The 24,858-nt window shown below is 38.6% G+C and overlaps 1 protein-coding gene across 1 annotated transcript in view; it reads right to left on the reverse strand.

The window, feature by feature from the left end:
• Positions 1-21,826, reverse strand: part of piezo1 (piezo-type mechanosensitive ion channel component 1) — a 101,449-nt gene extending 79,623 nt beyond the window's left edge. Inside the window, 1 exon segment of the mRNA XM_042501901.1 lies at positions 21,302-21,826. Within this exon segment, the coding sequence (XP_042357835.1) occupies positions 21,302-21,365 (64 nt within the window). The 5' untranslated portion in view covers positions 21,366-21,826.
• Positions 21,827-24,858: the final 3,032 nt, after the last annotated feature.

Here is a 24,858-nt window from a genome sequence, read left to right on the forward strand (position 1 = left end):
CAAAAAGATGACCGTGGACAGACGTGATAACACTGTCCAATGAGCACAGCACCTATCTCTGTGCAGCACTCTGCCCTCTCTGTCCTGTTATGTTTCCTCTGCATGTCTCATATTCAGGCCCTGACTGTTTCTTTTTGTTCTGCTTCTCATGCAACAGCTGGTACACTTGGAACTGTTTTTTCACGTCTCTGGACTGGCTGGCAGTGGTAGGAAATGTTGCAACACCTCATTCTAGTGCTCAGATATCTGTCTGTTTCTGCTGATATCATTTTGAGGAAGACTTTAATTCAATCTCTGCAGCAGCCACTATATGCTCTGCACCGAACAAAACATGAACATGACATTTTTTTCACATATTTTTTTTAACCCTCTAACACCTGGCTCGACTATTTTCTTGTGCTGCGTTCAGACACCTTTCACAATCATTTAAACCTCTGAAAGCTGAAACAATTAGTTTGATTTCTTTCGAACAATATGGGAAGAAACTTAATAAGCAACTTGGCAAGATACAATAAACTGCAAAAAAATATTAGCTATATTAGCTGAGAAAGATTATTAGATATTTTTAAAAAATCTTTTTTTTTGTTCGTTTTTTTAAACTTATTTTCATTTTATTTATTTTGCTTATTTTCCGCTAATTTTCTGCTAACTAATTACACATTTCTTTCCAGTTGTTGGGCCATTATTTGTTGAGTTGCTCGTTGCCCTCCTATGTTTCTGACAGAATTTCAGCTAATTTGCACAGGTATCAAAGGGTTGATTTACTATCATTGATTCCTATATTTAAAAAAAAGGAAATCAATCAATAAAGGAGTCATCTCCAAACTTTAAATCAAAAGTCTAGTTTATGTTTGAGGTCTCAGGCCTTATTGACTTGTATGGCTTTGATACGTTCTGGCGTTGTGACAGAGCTGCTGCTGGAAAGGTCATGTATGCAAAACTATCTTATGACCAAATCAATCTGCAGGGGGGGTCTTTTGCACAGGAGCAGCTGGACACATTAGGAGTGAAATTACAGCTGCTGGACTGACAGATCGAGTTCAAATCCCAACTGGAGCTGCTGAGAGTCCAGCTCAGGCTACCAGAACAAAGGTAGGACCAGACCAGGACTATTTGATTACAATGAGCGTTCTGTCACAGGAGGGGGACCCAACATGCCATCTGTTTAATGAGACTTCACACAGGTGAAAATGAATGAGTGGAATATCCTGAAACCAGAGCTAAGATCCTGTGGGACTCCGTATCCACACAGATATCAAGCCAACCAAACTCTGAGGAAATAGACAAGATGCTACACTATATCATCTAAAAATAAATAAATAAATAAAACTGCCATCAGGTAAAGAAAAATAAAAAATACCCCCACAGTAAAATCTGACAAGTTGAAAAAACCTACAAGACCCATTGTTTTCTAGAAGGACAGTAAATATAATAATTAGTTAAGTTTACACAAAATGGAGTTGTATTTACTTAATTTTGCAATGTTGCATTATAAAAATACTTCAGTAAACCAAGTAAGTCTAACTTAACTTGATCATGACGAAGAGGATTTCACCAATAATGAAGTCATGAGATCTGTGAGATTACAGATATAAGCCACAGTAAATTTGGCTTGCTGAAGTTTCTAACACTTAAAAGATTACCTTCTTTTATTAACATTTCTATATTTGAATGAGTTTTTCAATGGTTGACCGAGCTCACTCCTTTTATTAAAACTTTTAGATGACTTTCATTGATACTTTTGCTGTTTTGTTGGGCTTGATTTTAATCAAGTTTGGTTGTGTGCTGCTATGATGTCCCATATGCCTGTTTATTGTCTTTGAAATTGTTTTGTAAGACAATGTTTTGAGGGATAATAAAAGTGCTGAACTTCACAACTTCACAAAATCAAGTAAATATAACACATTTTTAAGTAAACTTAAGAACTAGATAATAAGTAAGCATAAATTAAGACTAATTAATATACTTAGTTAGGTGATCGGTTTCCTAGATCTTTTTAAGTAAAATCAATTTGTCAGATTTTACAGTGCATCTGTCAGTCTGATAGAATTTAAATGAGTGAATGAGCTCATTATGCGCAGATTGCAATGTTTATGACGTGTCATGAGTCGCCTGCTCTCGCCGTGCTTTACATGAAACAGGTGTTCTCTCCGTCCTAACGCACAGACAGCTGAGTCATACAAAGTGATGTCACATGATGTGTTTGCATCTGTCTGGTTTCTAGACAGATTTAACAGTTAAAGGAGAAGACTTGTCTTGACAGAAAACTGAGGAATGTAAGTAGTCATCAGCCATCAAATGCAAAGTCATCAGCTGCTTTTGTCTGCAGGGCCACACAGGGCCTGGATTTATCTAAATCCAAACTATCTCTACCAAGAAAGGAGCCTCTAATGTGATTTTGACAAGACTCTATTTGTGACTCAGTGTCACAAATAACTAGTGACAACATGACATAGGGACTCACATAGTAAATGGAGAGTAAAAAATATTGCAATATTAAGAGAGCAATAGCTATAGGATGGAAAGATGTGAAGTATATGTTAAAGTATATATTAAATATAACTGCAATATATTAAAATGTATCAACATATGTTGCTTTGGAAAAACTAATTTTTTGAAAATATAAGGGAGAGCTTCTAAAACCAAAGATGGCAGAGTGGTTGGAGCAATCTGAAATAGGAATATTAAGTATTGTAGCCCATAACTTGTATTTCTGTATATTGTCACTGCTGTAATAACATCCGTTTTTCACCTCTGATTTTTTTTTTTGTTTTTTTTTTGTTTTTGGTTTGCCTTTTCGTTTCATGGTATACCATATTTGCTGCCAAGATTATTTTATTTATCTGTTATAATTGAAAATTCCAATAAAGATATTGTTTAAAAAATGTTGCAATATCATGTGTGTGTGTTTCTGTAGTGTTTTACAATTCATTATTTTCATTACTTCCACTGTAATGTCTTAATATTGTTGCCTTCAGCCTTCTGTGGAAATCACCTTAATGATCAAAGAGATTTTGTTGATGAAATGCTAAATATAAAATGTAAATATGAATATAAATAAATATGTTGTGACAGATAATGAACTGATTTTGGTTTAATTAAATTACTGCATATACGCAGTCAGTTCACATGTATTTTCTTTAGATCATTTTAATGATTTATCATTTTTTAAGCTGATAACAGTGTGTGATGTGAGTTTGTCTTTATCTCAGTGACCTTTCTCTACATGACTTATTATTATACGATACTTGGGCGCATGTTTGTCAAGATATTTGTATTTCTGTGTTCTTTGTTTCAAGATAAAACTACTATATCTAGACTAACTAAAACATCCTTGATTAAACTATGATAAACATTTTGAGATGTAAATCTGCCTTTATTTGTAGCTTTGAGCTTCATCTACTGCGTATTAGGCATTATTATCTCTTACTAGTGTTTTTTTTCTTTGTCCTAAAAACATATGTTCAGACATTCAGTAACTTTCACAGATGTCATTGAAACGTAATAAACAGACTTATAGATGCAGTTATGATGATGCACATGGTATGACAGGAGTCCAGGAGTCGAGATTAGATTAGATTAAGTAGTGTGTGTGTGTGTGTGTGTGTGTGTGTGTGTGTGTGTGTGTGTGTGTGTGTGTGTGTGCAAATATGGTTGTTTGTATGTGAGGCAGCGGTGTGTGTCCATGGTTACTGATTCTAGAGAGGTTGGTTAGTGTTAATGTTAAACTGACATCAAATATAGACCTGATCACAATGTTTTACAATAACTTCTGGGTAAGAAAAGACGCCTTGTCAAGTATATAAAGTCAAGCACAAACTCGACCTCAACTGATAAGTTTTAAGCTACTTAAGATTGTTTTATATTTGATTAATCAGTGAATTTCCAGTTCAGCTCCTACAATAAGTCTAAAATACTCCGTGGAAATTAAATTGTTACATTCACACTGTTAAGTGCAAAAAATGCTAAAAACATATAAAAACATGCATTGTATTATTTCTGGGAGTCATCCTGGCCCTTTGTCTTGGAATTTGTCATTTTTACTATTTCCCTCCTGATATTGTCATTTTTACCATATTTGGCATATGGAGGAAATACACGCTATTTCCACTAAGTGCACTGTTACAGTCATTGTTGCTGCTAATCACTGACATATCCCAGACTGCCATCATTAAAGAAAATCAACTTAGCATGTAGTATATTCAAATTAATCTTTTTTTTGTGTGTGTGTTTTTTTTTTATTTAAAAATATAGTGGCATCATGACAAAAACCTGGCATTTAAAGGTTTAAAATTCTAAAAAATAATGAAAATTTAATATCGATGATTAGGTCTGATGTTGGTTAAAGAATTACGTCAATGAAAGTGGAAAACAATATTAATGTATTGTGTTTTTTAAAGCTTGATTTTTAAAAGCACATTTTGAGTGCAGAGGGATGCGAGTGTGTGTAATATTAAAGTTTACAATTTGACTTTTCTGGGTAAACTTGACCTGAGCCGCCTGAGGAGGCTGCTGACTTGCTGCAGGTGCCTTGGCCTGCTCTGGACCACTCCCAAACCACTGAGGAGTTACACTCTTTTGTTGACTTTGCTTACACATTTGTCGTTGCTTGTCTATTCTTTTAAAGAGGGAGGTATTTCAGTAATATTTGGAGGTGCATACAGATTCCCTGCATGGGGTTTGGATCCCCTGTGGGTCCCAAGATAAACCTCAGGGGTCACATCATTAAAGATCATCATTAAAGAGATGATATTTTTCCAGTTCAAAAGCATTTTCACTTTATCACTGACCTCATCTGACCTTAGCATGTGTGTGTGTCTGAATACAGATAGGAGGTCTGTGCAGAGCATGGAACTGTAAGAGATGTCCACTCCACACTCAGCAGTAGACACATTATCACTGTATGTGTTTACATTTAGTTATCTATTAATAGGAAGCCAAATTTCCCTTTCACACCGGTATGAAAGCACAGCTGGAACAACACTCCTCACAATCAGTTGGCCAGCTCTTGAACAAGACAAATGATACATGTAACACTTCAAACAAACATACACAAGTCCTTCAAATCAAACAAAGACAATATGTCGTTTGACAGATGCTGTTTCCTTTTCATTAGGAAAGCCACCACATTACTAGCCTGGATTTTGAATAAGTATCCGATTGTTGAAAAATTATTTAGACAGGTAGATGCAGTTGTCTTTACCAATGATTGTATGGGTGAATTATATAAAGATGAACGTAAATTTCTTCACTTATTTCAATTTCTTCTAATCCACACTCTAAATTTATTTTCAGGAAATTAAAAAACTATGATCTCCAGGTAAACATGGATTGTAATCCTCCCCGAGTTACATTTCATCACTGTATAATTGTTACCAATGAGGACTAAAGCTTCCAAAATTCTAGCTTCACCTGTTTGGACTGTTGTCCAGTTCATCTGGAAATACATCTTGAGTCTGCCAGCTTGCGGTATGTGGCAAATATTGGGGAAAAAACAAAGTTTATCAGACCAACCATAAAGGCAGGTCATTTAGTATTTTAAGACCCTGTTGAGTGAGAACAGGTTACAATGTGTGTAATACTGCTAAACCTATAGCTTATCTGTTAGTAGAAGTTATGTGTTGGTGGGTCGCCAGGCCATGTTCTTTTCTGGTCTATTGCTGGTCTATTGCTGCTCTCAGTAAAAAACTCTTTCCAAAGCAAGCGTATTACTATATTTTTCAGGAGTGCCCAGTAGTTCAATTCTTAGAGTGGGCACACCATGTACAGAGGCTATGTCCTTGCTGCAGCAGCCGCAGGTTTAATTCCAGCCTAGGCCCTATGCTGCATTTCATCCCCTCTCCCTTCCCCTTTAACACTTGAGCCATGCTATCCATTAAAGGCTAACCCAGCCCTATTTTTCATGAGGAAACAATAAACCAGCCAAGGTCTCAGGTTGGGCTGGGGTCTCAAATTATGCAGTACTAGGCAGGTTCAGTTGGGTCAGATCTGAAAGGTGTGTGTACAAGTCTATGGTCTTGATTTTAGGCACTCACAGAAGTTATTTGAGCCATGTGATGTCAAACCTGCTTTACCATATCTTTTAACTAGATAAACACACACCTACACCCTCAGGACCACAATGGTAAAAAAGCTCTTGAGCTTTATTGAGTTTCACCCTTTTGAGAAAATTGTACAAATAAAGATATGATGCCCCCTATATATAATATACTGTATGTCATATACATACATGTAGTCAATAAATATTTTTGATTCAATTTTAGCTTGTTGTTTCCTTCAGTACAGTCTAGTAATGATTAGATTATTTTGTGACCAGCTGACAGAATGTTTAATATATCGCTGCCAGTGAAACATTTACTCCACAAACGATTTACTTTCCTTGTTTACCTCACTGAAACGCTCACATGGCAAACAGCTACTGTATATTTAGGCTTTGGAGAGACTGGCAGCTCTGTGGTGTGTGTGTGTGTGTGTGTGTGTGTGTGTGTGTGAGATGTAAGTAGAGACAGAGACAGAAGTGAGAGATTGTCAGGGTGACTACGTTTAGACAAACAAAACATTCCGGTTTTTGCCCTTGTTTAAAAAAAGAGTATCCTACTAAGCAGAGAACATTAATGCAAATAAATATTCTACTTCATATTCCAGTTTACATGCAGCCCTGCATACTCCTCTATTACCTGGATCCCGAACATCGGATTGATGTGTCATCAAAATGTGGAAAAGCGGAACAGCTAAAGCCACTTGTGTCACTTTGTTTCTTTCCATCAAAATAGGAGTATTTCAAAGTTGACGTGTTTAATAGTGTGAACACAGCCTCCCTCTTTCATTCTTTCAACCACCTTCTTGGAAAAGTCACATCCAAAAACCTGTTGATATCCAAGCCTTTAATAATGTCTAAAGTAGGTGTGTTTCTTCGTAAAATATCAACTGTTGTCATTATTCTACGTAAAACGCAATAGACGCAATAGATATCCTGATTTTGGTCATTTGGTGTCACAACCTAAATTCAACCAAACATCCTTGGGGCCAGCTAGCTTGGTTTCACACAGGAAAAAAACAGTGATCTCCCAGGTGTAAGTCCAGAGTTTGTTTGACCCATCCACCTTATCTTCCAGCAACAAAGGACTTTATGCTCATTACACTGCAGAAGTTACTTGAAGTGCAAAAAGTTGCCATTGCCCGTTGCTTCTCAAACCGCTGCTAAAGGGTTCCTTGAGTGTCAGTATTCAATGTTGAGGACTACTGACCAAGCATCGGTATTTGACAAGTTGCTAGTGAGAACAGGTTGACAAAGTTGACATGTTTAATAGTGCGAACACAGCCTCCCTCTTTCATTCTTTCAACTACCTTCTTGGAAAAGTCATATCCAAAAAACTGTTGATATCCAAGCCTTTAATAATGTCTAAAAGTAGGTGTGTTTCTTCGTCTGACCTTAAATTTGGGCTTTTCCTTTGGGCACGCATCTCCAAACCAGCCTTACAAACTGTTGGTTAGTTGGTTTGTGTACAACGTATCCATGACAACCGTCAACTGTCAACTGTAGACAGGCAAGAGGCCATGTCTTGCAAACTGCAGAAATGAGCCGACATCAGATGCATATCCAAACCAGTTTTATTTACGTCCAAAGAATGCCCCTAAAACAAGAACGCTACCAGCAGATCATATGTTTCCTTATTTAAAAATGTTTAGAATAATAATTCAGGACATCCAAATGGAATAATCAAGATATGGTCACACCCAGAATAACACTGGAATTTTAGTGTGCATGTAAATGCAGTCAGTAGTGTTTGGTGAGAAAGCTTCAGTCACAGCCCTCTCTTCCAGCCTGTCTAAATGTTAGGTGGTGCTTTTACTGTTCCAGGGCCACTCAACCAGTTTCAGAAAAGAACCAGGTAATTAACACATTACCGGTTGCTGGACCACAAATTGTCCCTTTCCCTTTCCCTAAAATCTGTGTAATTTTGGACATAAAAATCTCTGCTTTAAAACACTTTTATGATAGTACAAAATGCAAAAATACAAGCCTAGACACTTAACTATCCTCAGCAGCACATGTACCAATAAACACAAGTTACTGACACATATTTAAATGGGAACAACTTCATAGGAATCAGATCTAGATGATCCAGGAGTCACAGGGCAGTCCTTATAACAAATATAAAAAGGACATCGACAAAGGTTGTCTTGACATCCAAAGAGCATGTCTTTTGCATGCTTTTTATCATCACCTTCACAAAAAACACACTTTTTCAAACCCTTAAGATGAAAATTGGCATCCGACAGGGCTATGTTTTGGGTCCTCTGCTCTATTCCCTCTTCACCTATTCTTGCCCCAGACACAGACATTTTTTGTTCTCCTCTCCCCTGAAAGGCACTACAGGACTCCCCATTCCAGGACCAGCAGGCTCAGCTTCTTCCCCTCAGCTGTCACCTTACTGAAGTCTGCACCAAGGTGACAGCCCAGCTACTAAAAACGACTCTTAAAAGTCTTAAAATCGACTTCCTGAATCCTGAAGAGAAGATTAGGCTTGTAGGGATGAAACCATAACACACGGCTGTGAAATGGCTGGAAAATATGGATTTCACATTCCTCTTGTCCCTTCCTTTTATAATGAAGATATACAGAGCGGTGCACAGGCATACTGAAATCTACTCCGAACCAATTTACCATAGCTGGCAAAAATTACAGCAACCCTGTCAGAGATTCTCATATCCAACCACTGCTGAATGCAGTAATTTTACATTCATTTATATTGCAGTCAGCTTTTTTGTTTTATTCCACACCTCACATAGAGAGGAAAAACTCACTGCTGCGGAACTCATCAAAACTGAGAGTGGTGAAGCTACATGTGCAACTGTGCGTGTGTGCGTGTGTGCATGCATAGTTGAGTCCATGCTGACCAGTTTTCCTGTTTTTGTGGAAAGAAAATGGCCAAACAGACATTTATAATTTACGCTCATTCTCTCATTCTTTCGCTCTCTCACGCACGCTCGCACTGTCTAATTATACAGTGTGTTGCGATGGTGGTGCTGGAGGTAATTTATGGGTAGCTGATGTTAAAATCATTGGTCCCCTGTGTGTACCTGTTAAGTCTGAGCTAGTTGCAGTGTTCCCACCATGGTCCCTGTGTTCACATCCACGGCTTTAATTACAGTAAAAACAAACACACCACAAATGTATGATGATTACAGGAGCCTCAGATTACATGCAATGATCATCAGACAGAAATCTTACAGCAGCTGCAGGAGACACTAAAAAATCCAAATGTTGAGGGGAAATGTCTAAATAAACTGTCAAATATATGGATTTTCATGGAAACCTTCCTGCCCAGCATCCAAACTGAAACTTGTCCTAATAACGGTGTTAAAAGAAAGAATATTATTACTGCTAGGTTTGGGCGGTGTATCACAGTGTACCAGTGTATTTAGGAATGCCAAACTTATGTTTCTCAATACCATCCTAAATACAGGCACTCCTCTTTCAATTAAACTTATTGTAAGTAGTGCACAGCACGAATCACCACAGTTTAGTGCACCACACACTTATACCATCATATACCATATACCACTGTAAAATTTCGGGAAGGCATGAAATAGTACATATGCTCAAGCCTAATTAACCTGTCCAAATCTATTATTGCGGGTGGGTATAATATTCATGTGGACATTAATAATAATAGCCACAGAACTGCTTTTATCTCATGATTAGACTCAAATGGCTTCATTTATTATGTCAGTGGACATAAACCCACTCACTGTTTTAACCACACCCTTCATCTTGCTCTGGCGTATGGCTTAATAGTCTTTCCTGAGAATCCCACTTTGTCTGACCATTATTAATTTAATTACTTTGGATTTTTTATTACTCAATTAAACGCCATGTGGCAAAAGTTACAACGGCAGAGAGAAACTGTGGGGAATAACAGTGTGTTTTTTTTACATTTAACTTGGTGAATTAAGGATTTATTCCGATCAAACCAGAGCTGGTGATTGTTGGAACAGTGGACTTACTGACTAGATTATTAGCAAGAGTAACCAAGAGGGTTTGGGTGAGTTTTATTTTGTTCCTGTCGAGTTTGAATGAAAACTCTTAGCACACTTTTACTGTATGCCCCGGTGAAATTTCAGGAAAGTATGAAGGTATAAAATATGATATACCCTCCAGGCCTAGCAGTAAGCTGATAACATTGCCAAGCATTTGGTCCATCAAGATTTCCCGTGGTTAAGCTGACCTTCAAGCATGTCACATGTTCGAGAAATTCTCTCTAATAGTTGAAAATGGACACCTGTCCACTTACACTCTGTGGAAACTGTCAGCTGTGAGACTCGTCCAAACAGCCAGTGTCTCAAAAATGTTTCCAATATGGAAGTGGAGTGCAGCACAATAGATGAAATTCTTTACCTAAGGATGCATATGTTAACTACAGATGTTCACATCTGATGTGACAAAATACTAACTGACCCATGAGATAAATCTGCTAACCAATGCACAGTCTGATTAAACAACTTTTGTCCTGATTTGCACATGTTTACATGACATCTGAATTTCCCAGAAGGCCACTTTTGTGGTCAGATATTCCATGAGTTAATGCTCCATTACTGACAGGCCAGTCACAGCCTTGGAGCAGATACTGTCCTGACTCTGAACCCTCCAAACCCTCCAAACGTGCCACGCATGCTGGCTCAAACATGCAACAGCATGTCTTTAGCATTAAAACTGAGGAGGAAAAAAAAATCCAGCGATTAGGAAAATCTGACTTAGCAACGCAGAGTCAAGAAAAGGTTGTGGAGTTTAACATCTTTGGGAACAACAATCAGAGGAGCTGCCGCTCAGTCTTCTGATGCTATCGAGATACAGGCCCAAATTCTGCCACTGATTATCAAATCACTGCTTTCCCCACTATATACTGAGGAACAACTTCTAAATCATCTGCACTGCTTTCCCTGACTCACTCCCACACACCCCGCAGCTCACACACACTCTGAGTATTTCTCACTGAGCCATGAAGTCTTGTAAACGGCTCTGATGTGAAATGGCTCTGACTCACTGGCTTAGCAACACTCATACACAATACGCACAACACTCTCTCAAATGGAGAAGTGTTTTTACATTGATATTTGATATAAGGCACGCAGATCCCAGTTTTCTCTATTCTGAAACCTAAATTCAGGCCATATGCTATGGAGCTAGAATTGTAACAGTAAGATCTGGCCAAGCGGCAACCTTCAGGGCTGAAAAATGAACAGTCCTAAAGTGCCAAACTCTGTAGTTCCTCCAACGGCCACTTGAGGTAAACTCAAAAAAGTTAGTCCCCATAGACTCCCATGTTAAAATGCCCAATTTAACAGCAGAAATAAACATGTTTACAGCCTGGTACACAACAAATTTTAACATTCATGACATCTGTAAGGAGGGTGAATTTTTCTATGACTCACCTGTTAACATTTTATTTAGGCTTAAAGAGTATCTTAACACTTTTGGCCTAAGTGCCTCCTCCCTGAAATGTGAAAAAGGTTTTAAAACATGAGTAGGGCTGGGAGGGGGGCTAAGGCATGCCCAGTCACTCGAGACTTAACTTATCAAACTTGCTATTCGGGAGTCCTAGGTGAGTCACGACAGACATTACCATATGCTAAGGTTTTGGTGCTGCTAGGCTTCAGAGCTCATAGCACACTATGGATGGGTCTTGAAAAGCGACATTCTCTCCTCAGTATACAGATTGCATCACACTTTCACTGCCCCTCCCCTAAACATCTTTTCTCCACACTATAACAATGTCAGAAAGTTGAAACTGAAAACACAAAAAGATTGAGAGAGAACTGTCAGCTAAAAAAACTCGCACTATAAAAGAGTAAAATGCAGAAAACAAATCAGGAAATCATGATTAAAAAACCCAGCAGAGTGCAAAAAAATATCAAAATAATTGTCAATGCCTGTTTTATTTTTAAGGGGAATTTTTTTTAGTGTTAATGTTTCCTTTTTCAATGCCAAAATGTAACTGTCACGGCTCTAGCTCCATAATATGTTTATACCAGAGCTATTTTTGTCTCTTTCAGTTTTAAGTCTGCGCACCTCACTTTGTAGAACGTATTATGATGTTAAGCTCAAATAAGGCTGTTAACTACAAATGACTTTTTGTAGTACAGTACATCTAAAACCACACTTGCACTCTCACACCTACAAAGGACCACAGACTGCTACATGCTGAGCAGGCTATTTCACAGGTTTAATCCGTCACAACAATCTAAACATCTCTGCTTTCACTGTCACTGTCACATCTGTTCAGATCCACTCAGCCACCACACTACACAGCCAGTCAAATCACCAGAAGTAAATGCTGGCACCATGCATTTCTCCAAACCATGAAATTTGACATAAGTATGTTTCATAGCTATCATATCAACATTTCTAAAGTAATATAGTATATGAGCTGACTGTCATCAGGAGGAGGGGATAGTGGATGGCATGACCAGATGCCTGCCAAGCTACAGACCATTGTTCGAGACTAACAGACAACAAAATGCCCAAATGTGGGCAACTCTATGCTGTGTTTGCACTGAGAATAGTGCAATAAAGTTATTGTTTTTTTGCAGCATTTCCAGCGGTGATTGTGCCACTGAAACAGTTTTTTGGCCTTTTTTGGCCTTTATTTGTTAGGACAGCTAGAGATATGGACAGGACAGGACAGGAAATGGGGATGACATTCAAGCAAAGGACTGCTGATCGGACTCAAACTTTGGGCCGCTGTGACAAGCTCCACCAAATGAGCTACCTGGCGCCCCAAAAACTATTTTAAGCCCAATTATGAGCTTTTCCTAACCTTAACCAAGTAGTTTTTGTGCTTCACCAAACCACATGTTAACCAAAGCGTTGTTAAATATAAAGAGACATCTAGCTTCAATGACTCTACTACATAACTATAAAAATGTAACACATCCATGGTTTTCAGGAACGTACAATGGCAACATTTCCTCTGATGAATAGTTTTACAAAGCAAAACTCATACATCAACCAAATGAAAGCGAACCCAACAGAGAGAGTCTTGGTAAGGCCTGGCTCTGCCACCATTGCCTCGAACGGCATCCATGCTCCTCATCATAGATTATCAAAATGTGTGGAACTCTATTTTAGGGATGAACAGCATTCTTCCAAAAGATGTTCACTCCAAATTGTTTCAGTCCCGTTGGTCACCCGTCACTAAATATAATAAAGCAACATCAGAGGTCACTCAGCCAGACATGTCATATAAATCCAAAAGTTTACCAATTTGTCTAAACCATTTGTCTGGAACTGAAACTGGAATTATCAAAGATGAGCATTCTGGATGTGAGATCTGTTACCAACTTAGCACATACATGACGCATGGTACAACGTAAAGAGAATCACGTGAGGGTTTCCTCTCCCTCTTTTCTGACAAAATATAGAGAAGCTCAGCCATACTGGTGAAAACGTTACGTGTGTGTGTGTGTGTGTGTGTGTGTGTGTGTGTGTGTGTGTGTTTGATCATTGACAGTTTTTCCAACCTGCTAGGCAGCCATTGGTGTCAGTTACATTCTTGCTGCTGCAGTGAGTGATTTTTGGACTTTTTTTTTCTTTTGCCTGCCAGGCTACATACTGAACGGCATGCCATAACCATCCAATCAACCATCTGAAAAAAACAACCAATGCAGGGCTGAAAAATAGGGCAGCCTCCTCTTTATGTTTTGGGGGAAAAGATCCCTCAGTCTAAAAGGGCGATTATGAAATCCTCATAAAACGACAACACAACATTGAGTCACACTGTAAGGCACTAAAGGAGAGTACTCTTTGGAGTAAAAACACAAAAATAACAATTATTAAATGTCAAATTTACTTATGAAACTAAATGTTTTTTATAGGGGCCTATTTGGTTGGTTATGTTTGTGGAACAGAAATTCTACAGCACCAGCTTTACCTGGAAAGTCCTGGAAACATACCAGCTATTGTCTCTCAGCTATAGCCTGCTACAGTTGTCCGAGCCCATTTAGCCACGCTAGTCAATCTTATGTAGTGTTGCTGCATCCAAATGGCAAACACAAATCAGTGTGTGTGTGTGTGTGTGTGTGTGTGTGTGTGTGTGTGTGTGTGTGTGTGTGCGTGCGAGTGTGTGTGCATGCATGCGTGTTTGTGTGTGTGGCATCATTCACTTCCTTTGACTCAGAAGCTCATGTGAACCGTCAACAGAAACACTGAAGTTCTCATTGGTAACATCCTGTCAGGACACACACACATAAACACACAGTCATTCTGTCTCTCAATCACCAAACCATACACACAAAATACGGAACTTGTTGGAACAAAAACCACCACCAATATGCTTCCTATGCAATGATTGTGTCACATTGAAACAGATTTCTCATGAACCGGTGTGGAAATAGAGATCATTCCAGAGCCAAAACAGCTTTAACTGCCTGTGTTTTAAATGGAAACTATGCTCATGTTTGCTCTTTCTGTCTGTGTGTGTGTGTGTGTGTGTGTGTGTGTGTGTGTGTGTGTGTGTGTGTGTGCGTGCGTGCGTGCGTGCATGTGTGTGTGTGTGCGTGTGTGTAAATCTGACTGTGTGATTTATTAGATTTGAGTGCTGTATCAGAGAGGAAGATTAGCATTGTTAACCAGCTATCTTTATATCTGGTCTTAAAACAGGTTTTCCGGCACCACAAAGCAGGGTTACTTTTACCTACTGTAATCCATAGCCAGTCCCTCCAGGATTTCACAGGCTGTGTTTGTGATTGTTGTGGCCCAAAATGTCTGATTTCATGGCAGCCTTTCTCAAAAAAAAAAAAAAAAAAAAAAGATGCAAGGTGCAGTGTTTATAGGCATTTTTGCAATAAAAAAGTGCGGGGGCACATGAAAATGCAAACATAGTTGTGTTGCTATCACAGATCCTGAGCGTATTATTAGGAGGATTCTGTGTTTTTTCTAGTGTTGTAATGATCGTCACTTGGGTGTCAACAATGTGACATCACACTTATAAACCCCTTTTTGGACGCTGAAACCTGACCTGTATTATAACAACATCTGGCCAGAATAAAACTACAGCTGAGGTATGAAGATATTTGTCTAGTGTTCATCCATTCTACTTTAACAACTTCTCAGAGATCTACCACATCACAGTGTTTCGTTTTATTAAACCTATTAATAACTGCTGAGTACCGTTAGTCATGTAATGCTTACAGTTAGCCCTGTCACTGTGTGTATGACTCAGAGAGCTGCAGTCTCGTGAGAAACAGAAGCCCATTTTATACAGAGATTGCACTATAGAGCCACAGCAAAGTCCCTTCTTTATGCCTACTTTGAATTTTTAAACAGAACCAAATGATGGCGGCAACCAAAAGAGGCATGACAGGCATGACATTTAACACAATAGCATTGGCCTTCCATGTGATATATAACATGTGTCGGCAGCATTTTCTAAGCAACAACAATGGCATAACATGTCAATAACAATCATTTACCATCTCTGTTATATGGCAGCTGATCTCGTCCTCTGCTCAGTGGGTAAGGAGCTCCTGGACCTTATTGCTCTCACTATTTGCAGATATGACGGCCGCTGTTCTTCTTCTTACAATTAGCCACTAACAGCTAACATTACTTTCCAAATCTCTCATAGTGGGTCACACGCTAAACATGCTGTCAAAACATCACACCCAGCTCACCCATCTTTCTGGCTTTTACACAGAACTTGTTTTGGGGCTGAGACCACTGTCTCCCCTTTCCGCAACTGAACATTACAGTCAAAACAAGGCAGAATAACGCCACATTATTGCCGCCTTGAACAGACAATGTAAAAGCAGCTAGAGAGGGGGAGAGGCTGAGTAAATCAATATACTGTGTGCAGCTCTACAATGAAAATTTGATGATTCAATAAGATTTTACCTGTTTTAAATAGTAAACTTTGTAGTAAAGTTAGGGTGATTGAAAATCATTTCAAGGACGTGCAGAATTTATGGAGGCTGGCTGAAGGACTGTTAATTGCTGCGACTCCAAAATCACAATCGCAATAGCAGGATCGAGGACAAATTGTAATTTCATTTTTTAAACAAATTATATAAATTTTGTTTAAAAAATGAAATCTACCTTGTGAAAAAAAATCCTGTGGAGAGACTGTATAGCAAATTGCGACACTGCTAACATACTCTCTAGCAACTCAGATGATTGGATGAAAGAATTTTAACAGCTTGGCTCCAAACCGGACAGATCAGAGGAAAATAGTCGGAATTTCTTTAAAATCCTGTAGTTTTATTAAATTACAGACAGAAATGAGAAGCGTTTGTAGCAACATTTCTTCTAACATCTGAAAAAAGTTGGCCACGTTTATAATGAATAATACTTACTGCTGCATATTATATAAATGTGCTGAATTACTTTTAGTGCTCAAAGTGATTTATACAGTATACACAGCGGTTAATCCAAAGTCCATACATGGAAAAACAGAAAAGACCCAATGCTAATGAAATACTTGCCGTATTGAGAATGACTTTACACTTGCAATGAATATGACATGCTGTCACATTCACTTAAAATAAAAATTATCACTGAACACCATTTCCACCACTTCTAGCCAGTCACTCTTGGCTGTGTCTACACATAGCCGTAGCAAGCATTGCAGTTTAGCAGAAAATGTGTACCTTAACAACCCACCACTCCATGTTTGTTTGTCTTCGTAATGTTGAAATGAAAGGTACTACACAAAAGAAATCCTAAAAACTAAATCATCATCTTTTCTTCCACAGAAATGTTTCCAAGCCTGCTTAATTTCCTTGGCCACCACAACATCCCTCTTTCTTTGTTGGGTTTTTAATAAATCACAACCAAACACATAGTTCATCCTTAACTGGAAATAACTCAACTTTCAGCCTCTCCTTTTTTTTCCACATCACAGTTCCACGCTGCCTGCTCTCCCACAATGCCTTGGAAAAGATTCACTCAAGCAACGCATCCCAGCCAGTGATTTTAAATGAGCTTGAAGACTGTAACAGGCAGGATTTCACCATATGTGTGGCAAAGAGCAGGAAGGACAGGAAATAGTCACACCTTATTGCTGTATCTGGGATTAGCATTATTACTGTGACTAGCTGTCATTTCTCAGTGGAATTCAATGTGTCATATAAACTGACTCCAGCCATCAGTTGTAAAGGAATGCACACCATGTTGTAAATAACAATACTAAAAGTCACAACACTTCTAAATGCTGAAAACGTCCATATAAACGCTGCTCAGTTGCCACATGGCTGCATGCACAAAATCGTTGTGGACTTGAAAACCAGGCTATAAAGTTGTGGCAGAATCACCCTTTCTGCCAATTCTCTCTTAGTGGCTGACTGTGTTTCTGTAACAAAGAAATTTCTGCATCCTTAAAGTGTTTTCCTAGAGATTTACAAGACCAGTTCACACCTGGTATTTACATATATTTTTGGTGATCCAATCACACGTGGACAGCGCTAAATACAAGTGTGAGCAACCCCTAAGGCACTTTATAATCTGATCACTTAAACCACTTGCTGAGATGATGTGGACCACAAATCTTTTGTAATTTAAAGGCTAATGTGTCCTGAGGTGTCCCTAACAAAGACTACATATCCACACAGGATGTGGTGGTTGTTAGGTGACAGAGAGTGCTGACGCTCTATAACTGACTAGTTGGACAAAGAGTTGCATCCATGACGTCCACCTTTTTGCCATATTGAAGGAAATGTGTTGCATCTTGTTGACAGTGATATCTGCAGTTGTGCCAAAAAAACTGCTAACATGACCAGCAAGCAGCTAGCGAGAGTATGGACATAATAACCAACAAGGTAAGTCCCAACTCATCAAATACCACCGCTTAGTCAGTGGACATACATGTCTAAATATGACATATAAGGGCTGTGACACAACAAGCTCACATCTAAGGACTATCGGCGACAAAAGCCACCTGCTGCGTCGCCTCACGTTGCTGTTTCTCTGCCAAAAAGTTGCAAAGAAACACATCAAACTTATAGCGAACCAGCATGTATGTTCTGCTCCATACCAGCAGATGGTGGTTGTGTGTACTAGTCATTCAAAACTGGCCAATGAGAGTGATTTCATTCATCAACGGGCTCCACAGCCGCCACCGCTGATTCAACATCCTGAATTGGCCAAAAAAAACGCTGACAAGGATAGCTGTGGGCCGACGGTGCAGGACACACCACTGCAATGAAGCTGCCAACACTTCCATTTTCATTTTTGTCCATAAAAATATTTTTAAAAATCACATAAATGATTATTTATTTAGTGCAGTAGTTCGCTTCAAATTGACTCCACTAACAAACATAAACAGCTAAAGGAGTTTAGCTTAAAAATGTCTATGTATTATTCTTAACTTTTTATCACTCACTGCTAGTATAAGACACCTTATCTCCTGACAGAACAGCATGGTTGAATTTCAGCCTGCATGCCCCTTCATTTGGTCTAACATTACTAAAACAGAGTAGCTACAATTTCCCTGTTGCTGCTGTAGTTTGGGGTGCAAGACAAGTACATTGTCCTTATGCTGCATTCAGGTGATGTCGGAAAGTCTGTGTTTCTGAGTTGGAATTCATTCTTCCAACTTTGTTGTGTTCACGTGCTTGGAGTTGCCACAAAGAAGATGAGTTGCATTTTAATGCTAAGAACATTTAAACAAGAGGATGATAGCTGCTTCCAATTTTTTTATATTTTGATATATTATATCATTTTCTATATAATATATTTTTAATATATCATCTAGGTCATTCTTGATGGACAGCAGTTAATATTAATGCCATGTTACACTTTATATGTGGTCTAAAATTGATATTTAATACATTAATTTTTTTATTCATTTTTTAAAAAAAGTTTCTTACCAATGACCAAACACTGACTTTTGCCTGACCATGTTTATGCATTTATGACGTCAAGTCAGCAACTCAAAGTAACATTGTTATCAGTGTTAGTATACTCGCCTGGCATGCTTTACAGTTAAAAGTTTGCTCGCTTGCTGCAGCTAATAGATGAAGATACTGAAATGTATAACCACTTGAAGTACATAACAGCTGATAGGAACTATATATATATATATATATATATATATATATATATAGTAATTTATTTGTTTGTTTGGTTTTTTATCTGTCAATTGTTGACACTGTTTCCATGCTTTCCGCCATTTCTGCTGACCTAAAACGTCAGGATTGCAGCCTGTCACTGTCCACTCCTCTAGCAAAAACATCACAAGACTCGGATCACTCCTCACCTTTAGTCAATCCATCGATCTTATTCTGCACATTCCACTTCTATAATAAAACTCTTTTTTTTTTTTAAATCTGTTTTGTCCGTCTGCTTTTGGGCCCTCAGTCCCAAGCATGACATTCCCACTTGTAATTAGGACTTGAAGGGCCCTTCATGTGCTCCTAACTCGTAAATATATTATTTCCAAGGAGCACTTGAAGGCAGCTTTAATCCCATAACATTGCTGTTTACTAGCACGCATGCACACACACACACACACACACACACATACATCCACTTGGGTTTGGATCCCCCATGTTAGTGCCATGTGTAAACAGGCTCTTAGATCACCACAGAGTTTATAAAAGACACCTCAAACATGACACAAGGGCAGTTGGGGACCTTTCTGACATGCCGTTGGCCCTACATGCTGCAACACACTCTCATCCCAAATCATCACATACTGCCGGTCTGCAGTGGACTTCTGCGTCTACATCATACACTTTAGGTATCCTTGTGCATCTGTTATTGACCTCCCAGGATGGTCCTAATGTGATGTCAGCACAAACACATGGTGGGTTTATGCTGCACGTGGTTATGTTTTGGCAACAAAAACACATGGCAACCAACATGGTACATGGTAAGGTGTAAAAAAACATCACATTCAGACAGGAAGTGAACACCAGACTCCCACATGACACTCTGGGATTTGTTGGATCCATCCACCACCCCTCCCATCATACAGGGACCTTCATGCTTCTTATATTACATTAACCTGCGCCGTCCAGCAACATATCCTGCAGACACAACAGGTTCTGTCTGACTGTTCTCAACTGACACTGCATGTCCGCATATCCCTCCAGCCATTTTGGGGCATAGAATAACACTGCAAACAGTTGAGTTCTCAGTTGATGGCATCCAGTGGCATATCATGTGGATACAAAAGGTGTATTTTGCTGTTGGGACCTCACACCGAAGGCACTGCAAAAGCAGCAGTATCTGATGACTTGGGAATAAGAACAGGCTGCACATTCAGAAGAACAAGGAGTGAATTTAAGTGTGACTGCACCTTTAAGTCTGCATTGTTAATGCATGTTTATATGGTAACATAGACTAGTATGACCAAATTCATCTAGAAATGCATGAAAAAAGACAGTTGTCAAAGAGGGCAAAACAAACACGTCAAGGATTTGATTCTGTTATTACTTTGATTAAAATTGTTATTGTTCAAGTTGATTCCACTTAAAGAACAGGCTGACATTTACACAAAAGAAGACTTGAGCATCAAAGAAACACTGACAGCATGACAGGGCAAATGCTCTGAGTAATCTGAATACCAGGATTTACGCAAAACAATAGTCCATTCTGTGCACCAGACACACTCATCGCCCAAAAAACCCTTCGTAGCAAGACTGAGAGGATCTTGCATTACTCATAAATTACCTGACAGGCTATCTTGTAAAGTTTCATACACATTACAGTTCACGTTCGCTTTTGGCTTGACTGAGCACAAAGTTACCCCCGCCAAACCTAACTGAAATATCAGCCACTTAAGGATTTATGTGCTCGTATTAGCTAACGCACTATTTTTTTAGATAATAACATATAATCTGTTTAATGTAATTTTAATGTTATTTAATTCGGCTAATACTAATATCCAAAGCAGTGATCACTTGAAGAATTATTTCACTTTTTCCACAGCGTCATCCACTCTCACTATCGCATTTCACAACAACGTGACACCACATGAGGCTACAGTAATATCCCAAACACTCAACTGAGATTTTGTTTTACTTAGGTTATACTTTGTGTAGCATAAATAAGCCGTTGGCGTGAGGTCATGAAATCCTGTGTGTAGTCACGTTGTCCCGACTTGTATCACTCCAGCAATCAGACGCCAGAGAAACGCTGGAAAATTGTAAAAGTTGTCGGAAAGTTTTTACTGCTTTCCCCCCAGCTGTTTTAGCAGTTACCACCCAGTAAGCTGTAGGTTTCGACTTAAAGTTACGTGATCGTGTGAGTGACACATGTTCATCAACGCAGATCGCTTTATTTTTTGTAAATTCAACGTACCTGTCAAGAGCACGGTGGGCATCAGAAAGCAGTAAAAGAGCCAGACGATCACCTGGAGATCCATGTCAGCACAGATCAATACTCCCGATGATCAACAACGATGTATCAATAACTACCATCGATCAGGGCAGAAACACTTGTTCGCTAACTTATTCGACTCCATCGGGGCTGATTGATTAAATGTGACAGAGGAATGAAGAGGGCATTATTCCGACACTCGCTCATGATCTTCCATCAAAGAGAAAAAAAAACTTGAGTGGTAAGTCTTCAAGTTTCCGATTAGTCGATTGTGCTCTTCTTTGTAACTTTCTGACTTGTTTAAAAGTTGCCAGCTGAGCAGAGTTTCAGTGAAGTGATCGGTGAAGGAGGAAAGCTTTTGTTGCATGTGTTCCTTCGGAGGGGCCCAGTCTGAAGTAACAGTGTTGTAGGTGGAAAATGTGATTCACAGGCAAGTCAGTCTGAAGGGCGTTCATAGAGGATCTATTCTCCACCGAGCTGCTGCCGCCGCTGCTGCTGCAGCTGGTCACCTCCCTGCTGCCAGTCAGTGCTCACACTGCACTGCACTGCCTGGGACTGCCAATCTGCTTCACGATGTGTGCTTAAACGCAAAGTTTTGTTATAAAGTGTAAGCTCAACACAGAAGAAACTGAATTACACGGGTTATGAGGCCGATTGGTTAAGTGTTGGCATGCTTTTTAAAACATTTTTCATGCTTTTAATTTGGTATTTCTGACATGATCTCGTCAGTCAATACTGACGCTGGAAATAGTCTTCCTTAAAGCCACAAGATACTGTCTGCCATGCGTGACACTAAAATAAATGATATTGTATGTGTAAGTGGCGCCCCCTAGCGCACACGAAAACGCCGTGAAAACATGGAGTCAGTGAAGGCAACACTGCAGCAGCGGTTGTGTGAGAGAACATCAGGCCCAGCAGAAGCAGGAGTCTCTGGCTTGTGGTAAAGGCGTAATGTGGACATGGGCTGTGAGCAAAAATTAGAGGCAAGTTGAGGCTAAAAATAAATAAATAAAATATCTGTAACTGTGCTGAAACTTTCTCATTCTCATCGCTTTAATCCTTTGGGACTAGTTGTTTTATGGGCTTTTGTTCATTCTTCTTTTTTTGATAATTTTGGCTGCGTTTATACATATGGCATAGGCATACATTTTGACAAATTGTGTATTTTTGTCTAGTTTACAATAAATCTAAAATACACTGTATAAACAAAATTGTTACATTCAGACTGTTAAGTGCAAGAAATGCGCCACTGAAACCCAGTCAAGCTGCAATTTTGGATCCTACAGCCAGTAAAGCATTTAAAAAATGCAAGGTATTATTTCTGGGTGTCATTCTGGGCTTTGTAACCACCTGATGATCATATCATATCCTTTTTGGCGAAAATACATGCTATTGTCACACGCTGCACTGTCACAATCACAGTAAATGGGGGGTCATATTAAAACATAGTGGTAGTGTTTAATATTTTTTAATGTTACTTTTTTGAAAAATGCATTCTGTGTGTATAAATGTCATTCCTGTAGTAAGGCAGTGGTTCCCAACTCGTCCGGCCTGCGGGGGCAGGTTTCTCCTTAGTCATAGAGGTCAACATCCATGCATTAGATAATTACATATTCATTTTCCCCCCATTTTGGTTATGTATATATACAAAAAAAAACATTCTGAGGGTTCTAAAAATATGTCTTCCATACATTGTCTATGGCACAGCTCCAGACTTACTTATACTTGAAGACATCACAAGTTGGAGAATCACTTCTCTGGTTGCTGCCAGTGAGAAAGAGTCGTTCATGTTAACTAATACTGGCTGAGCTTAGACTTTGTTAATAACATATTGGAAATCTTAATTTGAGTCATGTTTCCATTTCAGGTGCATTTCCCGTAAACTTGAAGCAAGAGAAAAATTAAGCATGAAATATGTGACTAAGGGATCTGAGTTTATGCCAAGAGGCATGTGCATATGGATAAAGAGACATATTAGAATGAGGATATTGCTGTGTTAACCTGCTGAAACCTGAGAAAACTGGCAATGAGCAACTTAACAAGAAATGACCCCAAAATGAGCAAACAATTGGAAAAAAAAAGTTTTTTTTCTTTTCAATTTTAAATGTATATTAATAATAATTATAACTATCTATTGTTTTATTTTAGTAATTCTCTCTCCCTTTTTATAATTTTACCCCTTTTACAAATTTCTTTCATTTTGAGGCACATTTCTAGCCTTTTCCCATGTTTTTGAAAGAAATCAAACTAATGTACTCACGTTTCAGAGGTTTAAATGCTTGTGAAAGACGATCCAGTTTTGAAAGGGTTAATTAATCTACGAGATCAATGTTAAGGTTGGAGGTCTGTATCAAAGTGTCATCATACTCTTTTATCTTCACTTATCTATTATCTATCACTGACTTTAAAGTAAAACTCTAGCCGATGTAAAATAAATCAACTTTCTTTGATACTTTCTTTTGCCTGTGAGGATTTTTTGGCTTTGCAGACAGCACTCAAAGAACACAATAGTAGAAAAAATGATTAGGCCTATAATAAAATACTAATAGTAAAAAGACAAAAGCTTGCTGACAGCTTGTCGTCAGTGACAATGACTGCAGCTCTGTGTCTGATCCATTGATCATGATATGTGAGGGAAGGTGATGATTGTCAAAAATGATTAATCGTGTCCTATTGAGACATTCAGTTTCAGCCTGGAGGTATTACATCAGAACAGAATTCACTTTAAAGACACAAAGATATATTTGTAGCAATAATCATTCTAGAGAAAGTGAACTGGGCTTATCTGAAATTGTAGGCTATACTGTTGAAGAAGATGAGCAAAAAATGTAAATTAAAATATATCAGCATCAACAACAATCTCAACTACAAAGGCTCAAGTGTTTGATAAAGTGGAAAGGCTCTAATGAGCAATCAGGGGCCAATCATCTGGATGTCATCCATATTTTGTCCTTACCTTTGATCAACTCTCTCTGTTAGGTCCCCAGAAATGAATTAGGTAGCCACTTATAGTCTGATGTCGTCCACAAATGTAAGGTGCTGAAAATGAAACCCTCTTTTCATCTCTTCAAAAAGGAAGCGGAGTCCTACATTTGTGGACATATATATGAACAACTAGGCTTATTCTTTCACATATGTGTACACATACTTCGTCCGGTAACATATTTATTTTGAACTTGTTAACACACTTGAGGTCTATGGAAAGACATCTGTTGTTCCATTTTAGATTATATTGATGATGATTTTTTGCTTTGCTTCAAAGATGTGATTTTGGGGTTTACTAATTATAAGAGAGAATTGAAAGATGTTTTTTTTTTTTTAATGCAACCATCTCATATTATTGGCCAAGTTTCACGTCCACAAATGTAAGGTGCTGAAAATGAAACCCTCTTTTCATCCCTTCAAAAAGGAAGCGGAGTCCTACATTAGATCACTGTCTACTTCATGCAGTAGAAAAGCTGTGAAGACCAGAAGTTTGTCCTCCAAATTTAATGTATTCATTTAATTTTAATATATTCATTTTATGTTATTTCATTGTT

This window comes from Plectropomus leopardus, chromosome 15 (genome assembly GCF_008729295.1).
Source record: "Plectropomus leopardus isolate mb chromosome 15, YSFRI_Pleo_2.0, whole genome shotgun sequence".
In the NCBI taxonomy this organism is placed as follows: domain Eukaryota; kingdom Metazoa; phylum Chordata; class Actinopteri; order Perciformes; family Serranidae; genus Plectropomus; species Plectropomus leopardus.